The sequence below is a fragment of the Aspergillus saccharolyticus genome (genome assembly GCF_003184585.1).
Source record: "Aspergillus saccharolyticus JOP 1030-1 unplaced genomic scaffold BP01scaffold_30, whole genome shotgun sequence".
Classification (NCBI taxonomy): Eukaryota; Fungi; Ascomycota; class Eurotiomycetes; order Eurotiales; family Aspergillaceae; genus Aspergillus; species Aspergillus saccharolyticus.
This window is the reverse complement of record NW_020290640.1, coordinates 329789-352653: the sequence shown is the minus strand read 5'-3', so window position 1 is coordinate 352653 and position 22865 is coordinate 329789. Positions and strand designations below refer to the sequence as shown.

Genomic DNA, 22865 nt, shown 5'->3' with positions numbered 1-22865 from the left:
CCAGGGCAAATATGAAGAGGCAGAAGCCATGCACCGACGAGCATTACAAGGCCGAGAGAAGGTGCTGGGCCTTGCGCATCCGAACACACTCAACAGCGTCAACAACCTTGGTCTAGTTCTTTCCAACCAGGGCAAATATCAAGAAGCAGAAGCCATGCACCGACGAGATTTACAAGGGTCTGAGCAGGTGCTGGGGCCCGAGCATCCAGACACACTCATCAGCGTCAAAAACCTCAATCCTGTTATTAGACAACAAAAAACATATGAAGAGGACGCTGCGCACTGATAGCAATTCGAGAATTAATATCTATCGATAAATATGACTCCTCCCTTTCGCACTGGTTTTCCGTTCGCATAGACTACGTGTCTTCGGCTAATTACCCTCTCTTGCTTTTAATACACATACATATTTTCAGGGACAACTATTATTTCTCATTTTCTACCCAACATCGTACCATACGTATGCACTCATTTGGTAAAGACAAGTTTTTCGTATTACTTTCTCCTGCTAAATGAAAATTACTAGCCTGACAGACGGCCTCCCGCTAGCGTTCCCGGTTTGGGACCATTAACAAAGAAGAACAGTGTTCGCAGCGGAAGCTGATCTCGCTAGGTTGTGTACAAGAAGGTAAAAGACAACGAAAGTGAATCTGAACTGTATATCGATTGTGACTGATCATGTGTTTGGTGCCTGAAACCGGCCGTTCTAATGCCCCAGCACGTATGTATTATCGTTACTGCATCTGTGAGGCGGGCTGATAATACCTGTAGAATGGACCTTCAAACTGCGCGTAGACGGCAAGTGTATTTTGGAGCTCTCACTAGATCACGTTGATAATAGGTTTAGGGACACTGAATTTCATGCTATGAGGCAGATGGTTGTAAGCTTATTGTAAAATGAAAGAGATCAGAAGCTTAGAACCGCTGTTCAAGCTGGCAAAGATAATGGGTAGTCAAACGTGATCTTTTTGAGTCCTTCGATAATATCGCGTCGTGTATCGGTCGAATTTGTATTGTTATAGATCTGTAAGGCATCGGCGAAAAGCTCCGGATGGTCTTGTGCGTACTCCTGGGCATCCGACATGATCATATCGTAGACAGTGATGTTCCATTCGGAATAGACACCATCCACTGCCTGTCCCGCTATATTGTATCGAGCAAATATCGCATCACCATATCGCTTCTCTAAGACAGCAGTGCAATACTCGGTAGCCCACGGTTCCACCAAGTTGAGACGCGCGGTTCGGTTGCGGACCGCAGAGACTCGTAGGTCAAGGAACAACTGCTCGGGAATAGAATCCACGATAGCCTCCATGGTGAATGCGAATACTCGAGCCGAGCAGACTGAAGAGTAACATGGAGTAAAAAGAATATGAGATGATGATTCTGAAAAACAAAAAAGCCCGAAAGGTAGAGTATCATTAAACTGAGACCTGAAGCTTGTTTGTTGTTGCCTAATGTGGGTCTGGGATCGCCCCAACCAATCAGCTTATCACAATGACCTAGAAATACAATCTTTCAGTACGCAGTAAGCTGGTCGGAGAATGCAGTTGCTAATTGCTGATTATATCAGCACCGATTTGAGCACTCATGACTCTATCATGAGAAGCACATGACTCTGCTTTTGACACACGCAGCCTGATTAAGATTTAATGGACTTGAAATGCCGAAATAAGATATACGTGTCATGAAGATATCCCCAATAGGACTTACGTCATAATTTTACTTCATAGACCGAATTCTAATACTCCATATCTCATGTCATGAACAGTGGACCATTGAAAACATTTTGTATGGGGAAAGGGAGCATGTTTTTTCATGTTTATCCAGCAAATATGTTGCTTAAGTAGGACAATTCTTACCTCTTGTGATGTGGGGATGATTGAACGAGAGAGACTTTCAGGCCTGGCAAAGCTGCCCCGTCTGCGAAGAGCAAAGAGAACATTGGCAGATTGAGAACGCTTCCGTGACAGCTAGATATGTAAACTGCAAAGGTACCCAGAACTCTCGCTGAAATTTTTGTCATACCAAGCGCATGTGTCTTGTATATGCACAAAGTCTCCTCCTGTCGGTAAAGTTTGGCACAATGGTTGATTTCAGCTAGAAGACCTTACTACACAAATCGCGGATTACAGATCACTTAGGATTCAACAATTAAACGATGAAGAACTTTTTCATTTCCGTACCATAGACATCCTGTATGATGAGCAGTGTCTCCTGAGCCCATGAGGGCAGGTTTCATACAAATAGCCGAGAATCGAAGTTTTGCGGCGCTCAGAAAACACAAATTAGATGATCACGTATTAGATAGAATCACGTTTTCAATCACATCACGAGCAGCCAGTGGTTTTACTGCTAAAGCATATTTTCGGTGACTGGTATTTTGCGGCGAATAACCTGATACCTTGATCTCTGACGTCGCACGACGACAATCGTCGTATATAAGCTCAGCAACCGAATGAATTGCATATTGGCTTGAGTCAGGCCGACCTTTCAAGGGGCCTATCCGAAGATTGCAATCACGATATGAGTCCACATCCCTATCAGAGCCATAATAACGCGTGGTACTTTCCCCCATTTATTCAAGTATACTGTAGTAATCTGATGCTTTTGCAAGAAATTCTGTACTGTAGGAGATGCCCCAAGTTGTTCTTACTGCAAGATTTCCGGTTTTGATTGTATTTAGTCCTTCAATAATATCGCGTCGTGTATCAGTCAAATTTGTATTGTTATAAAGCTATAAGGCATCGGTGAAAAGCTCCGGATAGTCTTATGCGTATTCCTAGGCATCTAATATAATCACATTGTACACAGTAATGTTCTGTTTAGTATAGATACTATCCACTGCCTGTCCCGCTATATCATATTGAGCAAATATCGTATTACTATATCACTTCTCTAAGATAGTAGTATGATACTTAGTAGCCCACGGTTCCATCAAGTTGATACACGCGGTTCGATTGTGGACTATAGAGACTTGTAGATTAAGAAATAACTACTTAGAGATAGAGTCTTTGTCATGGGTAATCCCCGTAGCTGTGGCGAATCGCCTGTGGTTTGGCCACATACCCCTCATGTACTGGTCGTGAGGTCATCGATGGCGAACCCGCACCTTCCCGACACCTATAAGGTGCTGCTTCCTCTGCAGGAGGCTACTGATCCCCCAAGGATCAGTCTATTTCGTGGATATAGCCTTTGTCTTTACTAGACGAATCCATAGTGTTTAGTGGTTGATTCCTTACCTAGTCGACAGGCCTTCTACCCTGACAAGTAGATCCTATCACAGTCTTCAACAGCCTTCATGATAAATCCCAGAAGAACTGAAAATAAATATAGAAGCTAATACTACATTATAATAATAGAATAAAGTGATTTATAAGATTGATTCTTAGTATACTAGAATCAGAATATATTGTGACCGCCGCCTCCACGGCTTGGTGTATTGAGGCCTCCGCGCCTTCCTGTATCGCCTGCATCGATGGCGTAGGATACTTAACCTTCCGGCCTCCCAGGCCCTGCATTGGATGAACAACTTCCTCATGATCACCTTCTCGCATATAGCGATTTACCACAGTTGGTAGCATGTCCTATACGTGCTCTTGACTGCCTCATTCTACGGTATATCCGAGGATCGTCTTTCCTTCTTTCTGACGTTTGTGTCCTACACGTCTCCCCGCTTCGTGATATACGAAAGCACGTCAAGACGCGTCGTTCTTGGGCCTCATCCAGGGAACCGGTCGCTCGCCTCCTCTCCCCCTTGCTCGCCTCGTCGAACGTCCCAGCAGACGGTTGTTACGGTGCCTTCCGTTTTTGCAACTGCTGCGACGCCTCCTTCCTCGTTGAGAACGAAGAGTTGGTTCTAGACAGTTCTGACTTCCTTCCTTGTCATCTTGGCTACAAAACGAAACTTTCGCCCACCACGGAGACGCTCTGAACTTCATCTTTTCGTCATTCCTGTGTCTTTTGAACCTCATTTTTTCGTCACTCCTGAACTCTATACATTGCATATGACGGCCGTTCGGTCGTTTGATCCGTATGTCGTCAAGACTTCGCAAGAGGAAGCAGCGTTGTCTTATTGACTATACTGAACCGTCGTCCCCGCCTACGGACGACCCCCTCGATCCTTCAAAAACGCCTCAGACAAGTACTGAGCAAACTACCGAACCGTCGATATCGAAGCCGCTTTCAAGCAAGCGAGAGCGTCTTGCGGAGTTAGCCCACCAGCTGTGGAACTTTTGGCTGTACGCACAGTGTGACTTCGTACACCAACTCGACAACGACACCCTACAGCGTGCCGAATACGTGCAGCTATATACACCCAATCCGCTTCAAAATCGTGATTCCAGTGGCCACCGGACTGGTCTATAAACCGTCCGTCTTTGAACAAGGCTGTCTCTGAGTTCCTGCGTCTTGCGTATCGTGTGTCGGATCTGCCTGGCTATCGTACATGGCGAGACAAGCACGAGTTGGATATCAGTTTCAGAACCGAAGCATCAAATCCTCTAGGACGAACGCGTGCCTTGTCGGTCACGAGTGCGGTGTCGGTTACCGACCTGGGACGCCCTGTCACCCCTGAGGTGCCTGGCCAATTCGACTCACCTGATCCTGCACGTACGTTGCCTACCACGCCTCTGACGACGGTACGCCGTCAGCGCACGGAAATTCGTGACACCGCCATACCCAGTATATCCGGAATGACGAACACGGAGCAAATCGACCCTGGTGAAGGGCCGTCTAGTGGGCCAGCTGTTCAAGCATCGGGCAGTTCGACAAATCCCGTCATTGTCACCGATCCCCAAACGCCTCGTCAAAACCCTTCGAAGGAAGACCTTCGTGCTTTGATTGTTGCGCTACGAGCTGAGATTCGTGTCACTAGCAGGAACGTTGATACGCGTTTCGAAGATGTCAATAGACGTCTAGACGCGGAGAATGCAAGACGTCGAAACGACGAAGCCCCTAGACGTGTTGAAGAACACTTTGATCTCCACAATGATGCCGCCAATCCCCCAAATCCACTTCCACCTCAAGATGCGAGACGTCTAGAGGCTGATGAAAGACGTTGAGGAGCTGAAGAAGCAATACGTCGAGGCGCCGAAGACGAGAGACGCTCGATACGTCGAGATGTCGATAGCGAAAGACGTTCGGAATGTCGGGATCTTAATAACGATAGACGTTCCGAAAGACGTCGTCAACGTCGATTTGGTGACGACCCCAGTGACCCCAGTTCGAGTGACGGAGACGATGATGACGATCCCACTCCACCTCCTCCGGATGACCGACGTCGTCATGGTCGAGACAGAGACCTTCTTGACCCTGAGTATGATGACGAACGTAATGGCCGAGGTCCTATACCCGACTTTCCTGAGCGTTCGTATCAGTGGAAAACCGATGAGATTGGCTATTTCTGGCCCGACTGTCCCTCCGACAATCTGATAGCTGGTTGCTACAAAGACCCGAATGGTCAAAAGACGTATTATCAGGATACGCATCTGTTTATCGACCATCTTCGTGACATCATTGATTACAAAGGTGAAGCCACGGTCAAGGCGAACATTCAGACGTGCCTTGTCGGTGCCGCGTTGCAGTGGTATCGGTCTGAAGTCACTGATCGCGAAAAGCGCTTGATACGTGCTCTCAGTCTTGAAAATGGTTGGTTCCGCGAGTTACTACGTCGATTCCGTCCCAATGTGCATGACGCTGTTCGCCGTCTTAACAGCATCGCGTATTCATACGAGATGTTCGTGCCAACCGATCGGTCAGTACTTTCGCCCAAGAGATCTTGCTACACGCGCGGTCTGCCCGTATCAACGACACATACAATCAGCTGTGTACGATATGGGAGCATCTTGACCCTGACCTGCGGGATGACATACCCGAGCCCGAGGAGCATACTACATTATCGACCTTCCTGCAACGCCTAGAGCGTCAGATGTTCCAGTGGCAAGACAAAGTCGCTAAACGCGATAGCCGCAGAAAGGATCGTGATAGGCGTCGGGACGATAGGCGCAATGACAAGAAGAAGGACCGTCGAGATGACGAGAAACGGCTTGATCGCTACGATCGAAAAGGTAGAGATAGTCGGCCGCAATACGGCTGGAATTCCCATTCCTGGACCCCCCGCAATGGATACGGACAGACGAACGCACCCCGCGCGTCTGACAGACCTTCCGGTGCATTGTATGCCGCGAACACCGCTAACCAGTATTCCAGGCCATGGCATTCTCAAGGCCAGCAGCAAACTTCGCGTCAGTCGCTGCCGCCCCAGCATCAATCGTACCCTCAGCGACAACCCGCTAAGGAACTTCATCCCGATGGGGGTAGGACCGAGATGACTCAACGTCAATCCTGGAATCATCCATTCTGGAACAGCAATAATCGTCAGTCGTGGAACCGTCAAGATGGTAGACCGTTCCAGCGTGCGTACGGTGTCGACGTCGCTCCTGACGATCAGACGCAGCCGCCGCCGGCAGACCTGCCATTCGTGCCTCACGAATCCTACCAGGCTGAGCATACTCCTCCTTACGATCCGTCTTACGATCATCCATATTTCGACCATCCTCCGCATGGCGGTCAAGCGTATATCGCCCAAGGCGATTCCAGTTCGTCTCCCAGCTCCGAAACAGACACCGACGGAGACGCATGGCTGGTAAACCTCGAAGACGCGTCCCAGACACAAGCTCCGATTGTAGTACACTGTAATAATTGCGGAATCGGTTTCACATCAAACAACCGACTGCATGGACATCTCCCCTGCAGGAATGCCCCGCGTCTGATTGCTCCGGTCATATCGTCGCCAGCATCTTCCGATATCATCGAGTCCACTCGATTCTCGTTGGAAGAAGCACTCAGTCCCGAATACCTAGCGTCTCTGCGTGACTCCCGTCCTGCAACTGCCAGTGTTGGAATCAATTGCACTGACCTACTACGCGACATATGTATCGACTCTGGCTGTTCAGCTACTATTATCAGTGTCGCCAAACTGACTGCTGTCGACACTTGGTCATCGTGTGAGACGCTGAGCGTCAAAGGCCTCGGTTCCAACCACCGTACGGCGAAGTACGCGGTGTTCCAAGTGAATTTCCCTCGCTTGAATCCTCGACCGGGCCGGGCATGCGTTCCGATCTGCTTATCGGGAACGACGTTATGACTCGTGAGGGCATTATTCCTGACGTGGAACGCGGTATATGTGTAATACGCTCAAGTCAAAATCGTGTCCGCGATCCGATGCAAAGCCACAGACCGTGTCAAGGCCTATGTGGTATCCCAAAAGCGTATAGTTGTACCACCGCACTCGAAGATTCGCGTCCCTGTCAAGGTCAAGACACCTGAGACTCTCCCCGAGCGGGATTACATCTCTAGTCCTATAGCCGCTGCGTCTACTGGCAATGCCGTGCTGTACGCACATTTGGTGGATCATGAATTCTCCTTCGTCGAGGCATCTAATGAGACGTCCGAACCTGTTATCCTAGCTCGTCACGCTCGCTTAGGCACCTTGTCCGACAGTGAACTTGTCACCGCGTATCGTGTCAGCCATGATTATGCTGAATACGCCCGTGTCTATCAAGACGTCGATGTCGAGACACCGAGCTGCAATACAGTTGTCGACTCAGTCGACCACGAGTACCGCCGCTGCGTGTCCAAAGATTTGGCCGACGCATACGCTATGGCTGTTGAGACCGCTACACCGGAAGACGAGAAACGAAGGAAGTGAATACCGAAATATCGAAAGACGTCCATCGGTCTAGCATTTTCGCTGCCCCCAACACCGACAACGTCACCGTCTTGCCGAACGGAGTGACCATATACAACTGCGGCGAGAATGCCGTTGAGCGATTGACCAAAGTCGTCAATAGCTACGATATTTGGGCACTTCCTGACGGGAGCAATGTCGGATTAGTCGATATACACGAAGAACAGTGGATGCAAGTGCCTCTACGTGACGGATGGGAAGACCGAATTCCCAAAGCCCGTGTCTACCGCGTGAGCCCTTGAGACAGAAAGATGATTGAAGTTATGTTTGAACCCCTACAAAAGCAAGGCAAGCTGGAATTCACCAAATCCCACACGCCGCCCGGCTAACCTGTCTTCGTCGTTTGGAAAAACGTCTGGACCGAAGACGGCAAGCACGAACGTAAGGGTCGTGTGGTGATCGACCTCAGAGGCGCCAATGCCGAAGCTATTCGAGACGTCTATCCTGTCCCCCGTCAAGAGGACATGTTCGAGCTTGTTCGTCGCTGTCGATACATCACCGTTGTCGACGCCACCAAGATGTTTTATCAGTGGCCCGTACGACGTGATCATCGAAACCGTCTTGCTGTCCTAAGTCATCGAGGACAAGAGATCTTTAATGTCGCTATTATGGGATATCTCAATAGCGTTCCACATGTTCAGCGCAATATGGATTTGCTTCTGAACGACCTCGCCTTTGCAAAAACGTATGTGGACAACTTCGTCATCGGCTCCGAGACGTTCAACGGCATTGTCGATAATGGAGAGTAGGAAAAAGACAAAATCGATCCCAACGGTCATTTGCACCACCTGCATGAGGTCTTCGGACGTATGGAATCGATCAACCTGAAAATCGAGCCAAGGAAGGCATTTATTGCGTTCCCGTCGGCGAAAGTGCTTGGTCTACGAGTCGACGCCCTCGGGCTTGTCACGCCTGAGTCGAAGCTTACCGCACTGCGTGCTCTGTCGTTCCCTCGTACCCTTGCTGAGTTGGAACACTACCTCGGCTTGGCGGGCTGCTTTCGACATCGGATATGTCGATACGCGCAGAAAATCGCTCCACTCCAACAGCGGAAGACGGTCTTGTTGAAAGGTGGTCCTACCAAGGAACGTCCTAGATAGGATTATTCGGCTCGTATGCCGGTCGAGCCTACCAAAGACAAACTTGACGCCTTTGAAGCACTCCAACATGACCTCACCAATCCTTGCATACTCTCTCATTTCGATCCTGACGATCAGTTATATATCGACCTCGACGCGTCGAAAAGAGGCTATGGCGTCATGGCATACCACGCCCCTGAGCACCTAATCGCCCCCGGTGAGAAACCGACTCCGCTTCCTCACACTAAGGTACAGCCGGTTCTATTCATGAGTCGCCTTCTACGCCCCGCGGAGACTCGCTACTGGCCTACCGAGATGGAAGTCGCCTGTCTTGTGTGGACGATCCACAAGCTGCGCCATATGATTGAGTCCGCGTCCAAGCCACCCATCGTCTTTACCGACCATGCGTCTACTGTCGGCATCTGTACTCACAACACCGCGTCTCTGCATACCACCGTCGCGGTCGAGAAATTGAATCTGCGTCTTGTTCGTGCCTCACAATACGTGCAGCAGTTTGCTCTCCGTATCTGCCACAGGCCGGGTGTCACGAATATCGTGGCAGACGCTCTGTCTCGTCTTCCCCGGAAGGGAGGTGACCCCCTGCCTCATGACGTCGACCTGGACAACTACGCAGAAGACGCGTTCGTCCTCAACATCGAAGACGGGATGTCTATCGACGAAGACGCTGAGACATTTAACCCGGTCGAAGCGTTTACGACGCACATGTTCGAACGTTCATTCGCCACGTCCTTGCATATGTCTGACGAGTTCAAGGACCGAGTAAGACGAGGATATGCGTCGGATCCTCGCGCATCCGAGATCCTGAACGTCCTCCGCAGCAATACCGAAGCAGCGAATCCCGCCGTTCTCCCTTACGTCGAATATGATGGTCTCCTATACATGCTCAAATACGGCGTGCATCGAGATAGCGAAGACGAAGACACTGTGTTAAGCGAGGAGCCATGGCTATACCTGCCACGCAGTCTCGCCCAAGACGTCTTCCACATGGTGCACAACGACCGATGCCACCAAGGCCTGCAGAAGTGTCTTGACGCCTTGGAAGGATTGACGTTCTACCGTTGTCGACGTCTTCAACGTGACTATATACAGTACTGCCCTGATTGTCGTTTACATCGAGTCCCCAAACACAAGCCGTATGGCGATTTGCAGCCTATCGTCTCGCCCCCTATACCATTTCACACCGTTACTCTTGATTTCATCACCGACCTTCCTGTGTAACGGATTCAACCAGTTGCTTGTCCTAATGGACAAATTCACTAAAAGAGTGGGGTGTATCCCAGGCAAGGCCGACTGGAAGGCGCTTGAATGGGGAAGAACAATCCTAGCGTACCTGCAAGCCCACGACTGGGGCGTGCTGCGCGTGTGGATTTCTGACCGAGACCGACGTTTTGTTGCTGACGTGTCTCGTGGTCTTTTCAACGGCTTGAAGTGTCAATGGCTATTCAGTACCGCTCACCATCCCCAGACAGACGGTAGTTCGGAGCGTACGATTCAGTCCCTGGAAGTTATGCTGCGGCATACCACCACCAAGGGGCTGTCCTGGGTTTCGCAGTTGCCGAACCTCATCGCGTCCTTTAATGGATCCGTCCATTCCTCAACAGGTCGTACGCCACATGAAGTCATGTATGGCATGAAGCTCAATCAGCCGCTCGGTTTGCTGAAGTCGCTTACGCCGACACGAACATACCAAGACTTTGTGTCTGCACGTTTTGATGCCGAAGATGCCATCAAATACGCCGCAGTCCATATGAAGCGTGAGTACGACGCCAGGCACAAACCCATGCAGTTCGACGTGGGCGACAAGGTGTATTTGAGATTGCACAAGGGATACAATGTGCCTGCAGCTAGGGACGTCCCACGCAAGCTGGGATATCAGTTCTCCGGCCCTTTCGATGTTCTCGAACGCGTCGGACGCCACGCATACCGTCTCAAGTTACCGGACACGTTCAAAATCCACCCCGTCATATCAGTGTCGCAGCTTGAACCCGCACCTCGAGGAGTCGACCCGTTTGGCCGCCAGCCACTTGAACCACCCGCGGTCGACGAAGCCGAAGACCAGTGGGAAGTCGAACGCATTCTTAATAAACGCGTACTGTAGTGAATCGCCTAAGGCGATAACCTCCCGGCATGATGGCCGGTGGTTTTGCCAGATGGTTCCGCCTTTGGCGGATATCTCGTGGTTCCGCCCCGTTGATTCTAAAGACAGCTTCATCATCAATCGATTCAATCATGAGAACCCCTCGTCATTCATGACACGTACGTCGACATGGAGGTGGTCCTATGCACGCCGAGTACTTGGTCCGTTGGCTCGGCTACAGTCCAGAACATGATCAGTGGATATGTGAATACAATCTCAACTCACCCGACCTTGTCCGTGTCTTCGAAGAGGGTTTCGACTGACTATTCGTCTTTTCATCATTTCCATATTCTTATCAGTTCCATCGGTTGTAACTTCGATATACCTATATTGTCTTCATGTATTCCCGTCTATATGTATATAGCATCGAGGACGATCCGTCTTTCTTTGGCGAGGGCAACTGTGACCGCCGCCTCCACGGCTTGGTGTATTGAGGCCTCCGCGCCTTCCTGTATCGCCTGCATCGATGGCGTAGGATACTTAACCTTCCGGCCTCCCAGGCCCTGCATTGAATGAACAACTTCCTCATGATCACCTTATCGCATATAGCGATTGATCACATATATAGTGTCTTCTACTGATTATATATAGACTTCTACTGTATACGCCTCTTCATGATCTTTAATATAGGAGTTAATAGAATCCTTAGAAAGTTTCTTAATAAATCCAATAGGTTGCTGGGGAATATACAAAAATTTGTTTAAAAGTCCATAGGTCTGAGTTATAAGTGGGATGGTGGCCTATATAAGACGGCTTATACAGAGAAATATAGTTAAATTAGGGATTATTATACTAATAGAAAGGATCGGGATATTCCCACAGTTTAGGAAGTGTAGGGTCCGTCATTGCAGCATATATACTACGGGTATTAGTTTTGCCTGGTTGATTATTTTGATCACAACGACGATCTTGTCATGGATAACCGCCGTGACCCTGTCGGCTCGCCGTCGGTCCACCCACGTATCATTGATGCAATAGTCGTGACGTTAATGACCTGAAATCTACCTGTATCTATGAGAATAGGAACTGCTATTATTCTATACCTAACTGATCTACTTTATCTTTAACAGGCCTCTCTACTATAGTATACACAGATGGAAGTGGTTTCAATGGGGGGATCGGGGGTGCAGCGGTAAGCGCCCGGGGGGGCTACGAGCAGATGAGCCATCTAGGAACCGAGTAAGATTCAACAGTCTATGCAAGGGATTTACGGAAGATTGCACTGGTCCTGGCAGCGAAGATGACCCAGCTTGATCCTATCCATCTCTTCAGTGATTCACAGGCCGCACTTAGAGCCGTGGACAATCCAGGCCGCCCGTCGGGGCAGTTCATTATACGGTGGATCTACGAACAGGCCCACCAACTGGCGAGACCTATACAGCTTCATTGGGTGCTCGCGCACTTGGGGTGCCCGGGAATGAGAGGGCCGACGAGGCGGCCAAGCGAGCTGCCTGCAGTGGTGGGGATGAGGTTGGATTAAGCTCAGGGGGTGAGGTTAAATTAGGCTCAGAGGGTGAAGTCGGATCAACCTCAGCGGGGCTGCTAAGCGAGCCCGCAAGCGAGCTTACGGAATTTTGGCCTGTATAATGCGTTACCCAAGGCATACGGAGCGGTGATTATACAGCTACGAACTGAAAGGATTGGGCTTGCCCGCTTCCTTTGGGAAATCAAAGCCCACGAGACAGGTAGATGCATGTGCGGGCGGTTACAGACAACAAAGCATATTCTGCTTGAATGCACGTGGATTGCAGCGGACCGACAAGCCATGTTCACACGGATATTGGCTGGGGGAACGGAGGGCCAGCACCTGCAGCGCGGGCAGCTGACTGACTATGATATACTGGTATCACACCCGCAGGCAACACGTTACGTTGCCGAATTCATAATCAAAACAGGCCTACTGGGGCAATTCAACCACGTATGAGCGGCTGATGCCGGGGACAGTGAGGAAGGAATAGGCCTACGGGCAATGGGAATAGGCGCTGAAGACGATGTGTAATTGGAACAACCAGCCCGTTGGTCATGGGAAGGGTGCAGACTATACACAGTACACAGAAGGAACAAGAACAGCCGGACAACCGCTGTTCTGTAGTGGGAATGCGTTGATTCATATTTTTGAGGGTTTAGGCGTACTGGACAATTCTTGGGCTGCAAGGAAGCACCTTCATAGCTAGCCGCAATAGGCGGGCTCGGGGGGCCCCAGGGGCCCCCCGAGGTCAATAGAATTTGAATTGAATAGAATTGATATGTCTTGCTATCATGAACTGGGCTACGCCTCTCCCTCTCACAGTTGAAGCACAGACAATGCGCCTAACCTATGCTTGCAAGGCTAATGGCATGCATGCATGCGTGAGTCTTCTGAGACAAAACAAAAAGAGAACTCTGTAAGGCGAACCTTCGGAACAAGTTTTGCATCATCCGTGAATCGAACACGGGCCTCATCGATGGCAACGATGAATTCTACCACTAGACCAATGATGCTTATGTGATAAACTCTTCACATTTATCTAAATATCATGCAAAAACTGAGCCTGAATTGCTTGAGTACCGCTAAATCCACAAACACAGTGCGAAGTTCGCCAATTTTGAGCAATAAGTTTGAAGACCCGGGATTTCCAGCCATGATTTGTAAACCTGGTATGAATGTCGAACTATTAACTGTGCGTGGGCTTGCCGTTTGATCTGAACGGGAGTGACAGGGTGTATATTCTCGTATCCATGTACATGCCTCTCCCTCGATCCACCTTGATCCACCTTCATAAATCATCACACTGACAATCTCTGCTCGGCTTTAGGTTAAGGAATGTACCTTATGGAATTAGACCCTCAGGCCATCATCCTGAATGACTTCTAGGTCTTGGGATGGACAGGAAATGGTGCGCAGGCCCAACATAATTAACATACTAGATACTCATCTTCCACATCTGTATATCCCAAGATATCAAAAGACGGCCCGCCGTCCTCAGTACAACTCAAGGAACAACTCCCTCACCTCTCCCGGATCCAGCTTCGCCAGCGAAGCCACCTCGAACCGTTTTGTCTTGACATAAAGATCGATGATCGGCCGACCGAGGACCATCGCGAGCTCTCCTGCATCCGCTTCCAGCACGTCCAATGCCTCATCCAGCGTCTTTGGCAGTGGTTCCCCTTGCGCCGCGGTCGCATTTGCCGGATCTCCCAGATCCGGCCACACCAACGGCTCCTGACTGTTCAATCCCATTAACCCCGCCCCGATGATCGCCGCCAATGTGAGATACATGTTGGCCATGGCATCGATGCATCGAATCTCCCAGCGACTCGGCTCGATCTTACGCACAGGAACCAGCCGACATTCGGTGCCCCAGCACACGGCATCTGCGCCACCCACGAACGGCTTAAGTCGCTCATATGACACATCCTGCGGGAGGCAAAAGCTGCACAGACTCGGTAGACGCTTCAGCATACCCGCCAGGAAAGAGGCCTCGAGCTGCGGGCTGGCTGGCTGGAGTGAAAGATGTGTGTGCTGGCCATTAGCCAGAGAGTCGCCTACAACGGGCTTCGGGGTCATGGTGACCGTACATCCAAGCGGTGTGAACGTGTCTTTCAAATAGCTGTGCACCAGGATGAGCTGGTCGACGGCCTGCATAGGCGGCTTTGGCCCCAGGGCAAACTCGTACTGACCCCGGACGCCTTCGGTGTGAATCGCTTGAATGTCGACCCCGCGTGCGTGCAGCTTCAAAACACACTGCTCAATGTGTTGGTAGCATGGGTCGCGCAGACCTCCCACAGAGAACAGCCCCCAGCCTCGGCTGTAGCGCTCCAGCTTACCGGTCGCAGGGTCTGGTTTCATGATCACGAATTCTACTTCGAAACCCACGAGGAATGACAGATTCCAGCGGGACTGTGCCTGCTCGAGCACTCGTGCAAGGGTGTGTCGTGGGCAGAGGGCTTGAGTCATTGGCTGCCCTGGGAGGGTGTAGTCCAGCGAACAGAGCACCTGCGCGCTGCCCGGTGCGACGGTGGGATGCAGCGTCGTCCAATCCGGCACAAGCCAGTATTGAGCATCCGTTGGGGTTCCGGGGATGAGGTGATTGTCGACGGAGCAGGTGAGCGCGAGGCCAGTCGCTTTCATTGGTTTGCCCTCGGTGAGTTGTGCTATTGCGGTGTCAAGGAGTACTACACGGGCGCGAAGGACTCCAGAGTAGTCCTGCCATTGGAATCGCAGGAATTGAATGTCGGGGTATTGCTGTCGAATTTGAATGAGAACCTCGACTCCTGTTGAGGGGGCTGTTTCCGCCGCCGCTGACGGGGTAGTGAGTGATCGCGTCAAGAAATTCATTGCGCTTATGTTCAGGCCTAATTGTGGAAAATGTGGAAGATGAGGATCCTTGTCAGCGGACCATTTGGGTTTATAATAGGATCATGGATGGTTTAGTGATTGTTGCTGCAGACACGGACCCCTTTTGCTGCAGATCGGAAGCTGGCTGCTGAGCCGCCCTCATTGCAGTCTGCCCTCTGTGCACTGCGCAAGTCTTGTTGACGATCGGATGCCGTCAAGCGCCATTGCGATCGATCCACTAGTGGGTCCCTTAGCGGTAACAATCGGAAGATTTCTGTCACAGATTGTGACAGGGTGTCAGAGATAATCGTGAACTATTGTCTTGGCTGCATGGTGGCTTGACGATCGTCCGGTGCATTGCCCATTTCCGTCTAGGATTGTTACCCTAACTTTCCTGCCTGAGGTCCCCGAGACTGGCCCGACTCGGTGTTTCGAGCGCAGTGATAATAGGACGCCACTCCGTCTGTGCTCAGCTTGGGCGTTTCTAGTTCATTCCCACCATCATGGCGCATGAACAGACTCCGTTGCTGGGCGAAGGCGACCGTCGGCCGTCTAGCAAGGCCGATATCAGTAAGATCCTAGCTGGTTTAGTTGGTGAGTTAACAGGTTGACTTTGCATCCGGAATGAGAAGAAATGATTGAGGAAAGCAGGTGTCTTTCTTGCAAGCGCAGACAAGTCGATTTTGCTAGCGACTCAAGGAGAGATCGCATCCTCGCTGCACTCTCCGGCCAGTGCATCGCTGCTTCTGGTAATTTACAATGTGGGATTTTGCATCGCGCTGCCTGTGGTCAGTTCACTGTGGACTCGTCGTTCAGCAGAACGTTAATGGTTGAGAATGATCTAGTATGGCTTTCTGAGCGATATTTACGGCTGTCGCCAATTCCTCCTGTCGGCGTATGGCCTGTTCGCGGTCGGATGCTTGATCTCGTGAGTGGCCTGAAGGCTGAGGTTGCTGCCTATATTAATGTCTGTCAACAGTGGCATCGCCGAAACATTATGGCCTTTTGTGCTTGGTCGCTTGATCTCTGGGATGGGCGGTGCTGGCATGACCGATTTACTTTCGGTCCTGGTGAACGGTCTTACCTACAGACCTGCGGAGTATGATTGCAATGCTAACTCCAAGCTAGAAATGTTTGACATCACCCAAGTTGCATCGGTGCGAAGCTACATCATCGCAGCTGGCATCGTGGGGCAGGGCTGCGGAGGACCTTTGGGTGCACTAGTCGCCGACATGGTCGGTTGGAGATGGTAGGGGCCCGGCCTGGGGGTGAAAGTAATTTCAGATACTGACACGGAGGTTAGGTCTTTGATCGGGCAAACTCCCATTGCGGTGTTGTGTTTAGCTCTCGCACAGTGGCAATTCTCAGCCTCCCCGACGATTGAGAGTCGCTCCAACAAAGGGTTGAGCCTATGGAACTTTGATTATTTTGGCGTTGCCAGCTTCTTCATCCTGGTCACATCTTTCATTCTAGCGACCACGGAGGGGGGTATTTCATATCTCACATCGCAGACGCCAGCCCTGCTCGCTGTTTCGAGCGCGTTTCTTGTGATATTCGTCCTTATTGAGCGATTTGGGACTCGATATCCGATTATACCGCCTTCTGTGGTGTGCTCGCCCGGACTGTCCGGCATATTCTGTGGCCAGATTGTCTACTTTGCCACCGTCACCACTGTAAATTCACGCTAGCAGTCATCTTCTAGACCTCTCTGACTACTGGCAACAGATTTTGAATAACCTACCGCCTTATTTCTATCGAATTGACCATCTATCCAACTCCGCCATTGCCATACGCATCTGGCCCGCTGCCCTGGGTCTAATTTCAGGATCGATCGTTGCCGGCAAAACATTGAGCAGGTGAGGTCACCAATGTCCTCGCAACAGAACATGTCTAACGCTGGTCGCAGAGATCTACAGCCTCGCAAAATCTCTCTCATCGCCATCGGCATCACTACCCTATCACTGACGCTCATGGTCATCCGCTGGCTCCACGGCATCCGCCCATTGGAAGTCCTCTATTGCTTTCCCTGGGGCGTCGGCGGCGGCATTCTGCTCTCGGCACAATTTATCGATTTGACCATTCGTGCGCCTACCGAGCAGCTTGCCAGTGCTATCGCGGTGTATCATCTCTCGCAGCAGGTGGGCCAGATCGTGGGAACGAGTGTCAGCGCGGCCGCGCTGCAGCAGCTGTTCCGCTTGCGCGTAAATGCGGGACTGGGAGACATGCCAGGAAAGCGGGAGGTAATTGAGCTCCTCCCATTAGAACTCTTGTCAAGCTGCTAATATTGAGACCTGGGCCGGCTAGTTGATCGATCACATCGTGCATGACTATAACTTCACCACCACCTTGCCGTCAACCATTCAGACTGTGGTGCAGAAGGGGTATATCGAGGCTTATCGATTAGTTCCGGGTATGTCTGTCCCCACCTCATTCATTCGCAATGACGTTCTGACGAATCGGAATAGCATCGGCTCTAGTCCTCTCCGTGATTGTTGGGGGAATTGTGCTTTTCCCGAAGGAGGAAAAGGTCGAACTGTGAAACTTTACATTCCCGATGAATACTTTCTCGAGGCCTATACAATACAATTGACCTAGGTATAATGATCATAGAGGGTGGACAAAAACTTGGAACACGATCCTTAATCTCGCAAACTCTTGGCGCATTGTTGCAGACTCTTCACCGCTCTCTAGCGCATTCCAGTCCAGCCAAGCTAATCTGCGATAAGGATAGATCGGCCACTGCTGGACCCCACTTGCAACGAACCATTGGAAAATCTGGATCTACCCGTGGGGAATGGCTTTTGTTCCATGGGTGGAATCTTGAAATTCTCTTGCTGTGATGCTTCTTCCAGAAAAAGGGGGTGACGTGGGATGTACGCAGTAGGCACAGTGGCACTGACACTGACACTGACACCGAAGCGATCAGCGATGCATGATGCAAGCCCAGCTAGCCCAGCTATTCTCCTCATACAGAGCCCTTCTAGCTGAGCTGAACTGCAAAGCTGACATCCATCACATACTTAAACCTTTGTGGCTCACTGTCACGTAACGATACGGCATCATACCCCTCTGTTCCTCCCCACCTCTCCCAAGAACGGGGGACGATACGCCTGCATGACACGGCAATCACGTCGGGACTTTCTTGCTTCGCTCTCGAAAATGCTTTTCTTGTTGGGCTGACAAGTCAAAAAGTTAGGTCTGGAGAATGTGTTTTGTGGCTTGGTGTAACAAACCTGTATCGAACTACCGCTTGATCGAGACAATTCGGGGATCCACTTGTTCAGCTCGGCTCGGGAGAATCGGACAGATCGGGTTGTCTAGAAGGACGATCTCGGGTGCTTTGTATAGTGTATTTTTGGAGTTTTCCATCTTGATTTGTAATGGGTGAGTATGAGGTTCGGTCTTGAATTGGATATGGTGTCCCAGGAATGGGCTGTGGAGGGAAGAAAAATGTACTATGCCGAATATTCTTTAGCTGAGTTTGTCTGAGGGGGAAGATGATGAGTATGATCCTCCTCCATCCTTGGAAATATTTGATGTTATACTCCGGAGCAAGACGTCAATCATTTTCTCCTCATGAGCAACCGGAAGTATACCCAAGAAAGACCTTGGATCGTCGCCCCACTCTCACTGACTACTCGTACTGACCTACTCCGTACTACGTACACAGAACTCACGATATGCACGGTACCGCAGATCGTTTTACTTTGAGGGCCTGAACTAGGCCAGATCCCCCCCCCACCGAAGATGCCAGGCAAAGCAATGCAGCTCGCCACATCTACATTTAGAGTCAATAGTGCCTTCTCGCCTGCCCCTCCAATGCCATGGAGAAATAATTGCACGTGGCTTAGGGGTGAGTGCCTGGATTCACCGGAATTCCACAGCAGCTAGCAGCTTGAGCATCCAAAGCAGAAGGAATTAGCAAAGCCTAGCTCTCACCCGTTAGTTGTGCGCCTTAAAGTATTCCCTTTCCCCGATCACAGCAACATCAACCCCATCTAATCTAGAGTTGGTTCACCTCCAGCTCCCTGCCTTATCTTTTGTACCCGTAAGAGGAAGAGAAGAATACCCGAACAAACAAAAAAAAATGGTTCAAGCAAGCGACCTCCGCGGTGCTCCGCTTCTCCATCGCTCCTCTTCCTCTTCCTCCTCCTCCTCCTCGCAACCATTCCCCTCCCTAGACGGCCAGTTCCAAGAAATCGTCCAAACCCACCCCGACACACTCGCCTTGGTCTGCTCGCATCAACCGCCGGACCTTTACAGCGCTAATGCCAACCAACCCACAAAAACCAGAGCAAACACAAACAGCCCACAATGCCTCCGCTGGACCTACCGCGACCTATCCGCGCGAGTCGACTGCTTCGCGACCGCCCTTCAAGCCCGCGGGATCGGCAAGGGCTCACTAATGATGCTCTTCACGGCTAATTCGGCCGAATACATCATTGCAACGTGGGCGGCGTATCGGATTGGCTGCGTGCATGTGCCGCTAAGTCCGAGGTGTTTGGGGCATAAGCGGGAGGCGGTGCATATGGTGAGCACGGCTGTTGAGGCGGTTGATCCCCAGGGGGTGGTGGTTATTGCTGGTGAGGGGCTGAGGGAGAGGGTCGGGGAGGTTATTGGGGAATGGAGGGGGGAGGAGTGGGTTTTGATTGCGGTTGGAGGGGGAGCGAATGATTGGGCTGGCTTTGATGAGGTTATGCGCTCTACATCTGATTCGATGAACACGAGGGACAAGGATGAGAACCAGACCGTGGAGTCATCCATCTTCTTCACTAGTGGCACCACCTCCCTGCCCAAAGGCTGCTTCGTGCAGGCCTCTGCCTTCCCGTCGACTGCCGCCAGCACCTGGCGTGCGAGTCTCCGGCACCCGATGCGGCCTGGTGATTGCGTTGCCGTTGTCCTGCCCAATAACCACGCCTTCGGCTACATGGTTCTCATGGCGGCGTTCCTCAATGGCGCCACCGTCGTGTTTCCCAGCGAGGGCTTTCAACCCGAGAAATTGGTCGAGACGATCACGCGCGAACGCTGCACCTTTACCGCGCTGGTGCCGACGATGTTGCATGCTCTGAGTGGCGTCGCCATCGCGCCGGCGCAGAGGCTCTCCTCCCTGAAGCGGATCGTGCTGGCTGGCGCGCCGCCAACGGAGGAAGTGCTGCGCATCTGTTTGGGCCACCTCGGCGCTCAGGCAGTGGAAAATTACTACGGGATGACCGAGGGGATCGCGGTTTCGACCGGTGCGGCCGAGAGCGTCGATGAGGTGATTCGTGGTCGCGATGTCTCCATTGGGTTACCGTTGCCGGGCGCCAGGGTGAGGATCTGTGCCAAGGGCAGCCGGGCTCCCGTGTCGATGGGCGCCGTTGGCGAGGTGCATTTCTCCGGGCCTACTTTGGTAAATGGATACATAGGGAACCGGGACGACGACAAGTTCTACACCGACGAGAACGGACAGAGGTGGTTCTGCACCGGCGATAAAGCCGTCGTCGGCGAGGATGGCCGGCTGTACCTGGTGGGCAGGTATAACGACACCATCATCCGAGGCGGCGAGAACATCGAGCCGTCGGCTATCGAGGCCGTGCTGGGCCAGACGGCCGAGCTCCATGTGCTAGAGCCGCAGATTGTGCGCGCGTCGGATGAGGTTGCTGGCGAGGTGCCGGTTGCTGTCATCCGACAGGATATCGATGAGGGCAGGGCCCGCCAGCTCAAGGACACCGTCCGGGCCAAGATGGGCGCCCTCTATGTCCCGGCAGGAGTGGTGGCGGTGTCAGCCCTGGGGTTGAGCGACTACCCTCGGACTCTCGCGGGGAAAGTCCAAAAATCGAAGTTGACGGAATTGGTGGGAGCGTACTGGACGGAGCGGAAGTCGCAAGCGCGCAATAGGTTGTATAGTCGAGCAATGCTGGAGACCAGGTTAAAACAAGCGTGGGCGCGAGCATCCGGGCTCAACGACGCGACGATGATTGACGTGAACGTCAATCTGGCCGCGTATGCCGATGTTCGTTTGCTCGACTCCGTCAAGAGCCAGTTGCGGAAGGACATTGCCAACAGGGTTTCGTTATCGGCTTGGATGGCTGCTGACACGATTGCCGAAGAGATGCAAGTGCTCGAGGACGCTCGGCACTTGGAGGCGACTCGCGTGAAATCGAACAGTGACCTAGAGCCCCTCAAGTCGCATTCCAACTCAAAGGTCATAGAATCATTATTGAGCGCGATTGCGTTCGCGAAGGGGGAGGATATCAACCCGGCCACGCGATTGATCGACTTGGGAATTGACTCCATCACATCGATTGCGCTCCTCAATCAGGTCCGACAAGAGACAAAAGTGTCACTTCCCTCGTCGCTCTTCTTCACACCACACACAATCAGCAAAATCATTGAGCGGTTGCAATCAATTACCAACCCCGCCGACCTGCTTGATTTTGACACCGCCGCGGAAGAGCCACCCCGCGAATGCTTCTTGACGCTCCTCCAAGGGACCCCCAAGCCGGGCGTGCCGTCCCTCTTCATGACACCCCCCGGATCGGGATACGCCTTCTCATACGAGCCACTGCCCAAATTCGCCAATGACTTGGCCGTCTACGCGCTAGGATCACCTTTCCTCATGTCCAAGTGCGACGCCGCCTGGACAGTCGAAGAGGCCGCCGCCATATACGTCAAGACCATCCGCAAACGGCAGCCGGAGGGACCGTATCTACTAGGTGGCTGGTCGATGGGCGCCATCATCGCCTACGAAGAGGCATACCAGCTCCGCCAACAGGGCCAATCAGTGCTAGGCATCATAAACCTGGACATGCCGCTGCCCCGCCCGGATCCGTGTGTCCTCGAGCCCTCGGTCAAACTGTTGGAGATCGTCGGCTTCTATCCCGCAATCCGTCGCGCTGGAAAACCGGACATGGAGATTCCTTCCTACCGGCGACAGCACAGTCTTGCCTCTGTTCGGGCCAAGCTGAAGTACTCGCCGCGTCCCATGCATACTGCCTCCACTGATAGAAGTCCGGTACGGATTTTCGTGATCTGGGCGGGACACGGTGATCCCGATCGACTGCCGTCAGTGCTTGTCGAAGCAGAGAGGATACTGCAGCAGTATGGACCAGAGACGCAGGAACGAACCAGCCAGGAATGGCTGCAAACGCCGCGGGAGTCGATGGGACCGGGAGGTTGGGCGGAAATGGTGGGCGAGCAGAATGTTGAGTGCCATGTAATTGACCATGCGCATCACGATACGCTCATGGATCCTGAGGTGGTAAGTTGTGTTCTTATTTATGTTTGCTGGAACTGCTTTCTAACGCTCTGCGCAGGTGGAATATACGGCGAGGTTGATGCAGGTGGCAATCGACAAGTGGTCACCATCGCAACAATGATCATGTGCAATGGTGTTTGCAGTTCAAGTTCACGAGATCACGTTCAAAAGTATGGTAATGGATGTTTCTGAATGTTCTTTTAGCGCGTGCCACGACGGGAAAGTTTTATCAACTTCCCGTAGCTTAATCAATGTTAGCGTGTTTGCGCATTCGCCACACACTGGACCATCTTAATCAATGCTCTTACAATAAGCATGTACTG

The 22865-nt window shown here is 51.7% G+C and overlaps 5 protein-coding genes and 1 non-coding gene across 6 annotated transcripts in view; 3 read left to right on the top strand and 3 right to left on the bottom strand.

The window, feature by feature from the left end:
* Nucleotides 1–352, top strand: part of BP01DRAFT_324386 (FabD/lysophospholipase-like protein) — a 3938-nt gene extending 3586 nt beyond the window's left edge. Inside the window, exon 7 of the mRNA XM_025572829.1 lies at nucleotides 1–352. Coding sequence (XP_025429040.1) covers nucleotides 1–286 — 286 coding nt within the window. The 3' untranslated portion in view covers nucleotides 287–352.
* Nucleotides 353–475: 123 nt separating this feature from the next.
* On the bottom strand, nucleotides 476–1379 carry BP01DRAFT_359019 (uncharacterized protein). Its single transcript, XM_025575572.1, has one exon. The coding sequence runs from the start codon at nucleotides 1313–1315 to the stop codon at nucleotides 929–931; it is 387 nt and encodes a 128-aa protein (XP_025429039.1). The 5' UTR covers nucleotides 1316–1379; the 3' UTR covers nucleotides 476–928.
* A 12018-nt stretch (nucleotides 1380–13397) lies between these two features.
* On the bottom strand, nucleotides 13398–13468 carry BP01DRAFT_t233. Its single transcript has one exon. It is a non-coding gene; the product is annotated as a tRNA-Gly (tRNA).
* A 125-nt stretch (nucleotides 13469–13593) lies between these two features.
* On the bottom strand, nucleotides 13594–15384 carry BP01DRAFT_359018 (putative glutamine synthetase). Its single transcript, XM_025575571.1, has one exon. The coding sequence runs from the start codon at nucleotides 15303–15305 to the stop codon at nucleotides 13950–13952; it is 1356 nt and encodes a 451-aa protein (XP_025429038.1). The 5' UTR covers nucleotides 15306–15384; the 3' UTR covers nucleotides 13594–13949.
* A 424-nt stretch (nucleotides 15385–15808) lies between these two features.
* Nucleotides 15809–17844, top strand: BP01DRAFT_384997 (MFS general substrate transporter; the record flags this gene model as incomplete). The annotated part of the gene is made up of 10 exons (XM_025577561.1): nucleotides 15809–15899; nucleotides 15957–16093; nucleotides 16151–16233; nucleotides 16285–16382; nucleotides 16434–16554; nucleotides 16609–16978; nucleotides 17031–17161; nucleotides 17212–17545; nucleotides 17610–17715; nucleotides 17771–17844. The coding sequence occupies 10 exons, from the start codon at nucleotides 15809–15811 to the stop codon at nucleotides 17842–17844; spliced, it is 1545 nt and encodes a 514-aa protein (XP_025429037.1).
* A 1548-nt stretch (nucleotides 17845–19392) lies between these two features.
* BP01DRAFT_302114 (acetyl-CoA synthetase-like protein) lies at nucleotides 19393–22734 on the top strand (the record flags this gene model as incomplete). Its single annotated transcript, XM_025572059.1, has 2 exons — nucleotides 19393–21190; nucleotides 21461–22734. The coding sequence occupies 2 exons, from the start codon at nucleotides 19393–19395 to the stop codon at nucleotides 22732–22734; spliced, it is 3072 nt and encodes a 1023-aa protein (XP_025429036.1).
* Nucleotides 22735–22865: the final 131 nt, after the last annotated feature.

Bases quoted from the DNA above. Each gene is read 5' to 3' on its own strand.
- BP01DRAFT_359018 (XM_025575571.1), bottom strand. From the start codon at position 15,305: ATGAATTTCTTGACGCGATCACTCACTACCCCGTCAGCGGCGGCGGAA.
- BP01DRAFT_359019 (XM_025575572.1), bottom strand. From the start codon at position 1,315: ATGGAGGCTATCGTGGATTCTATTCCCGAGCAGTTGTTCCTTGACCTA.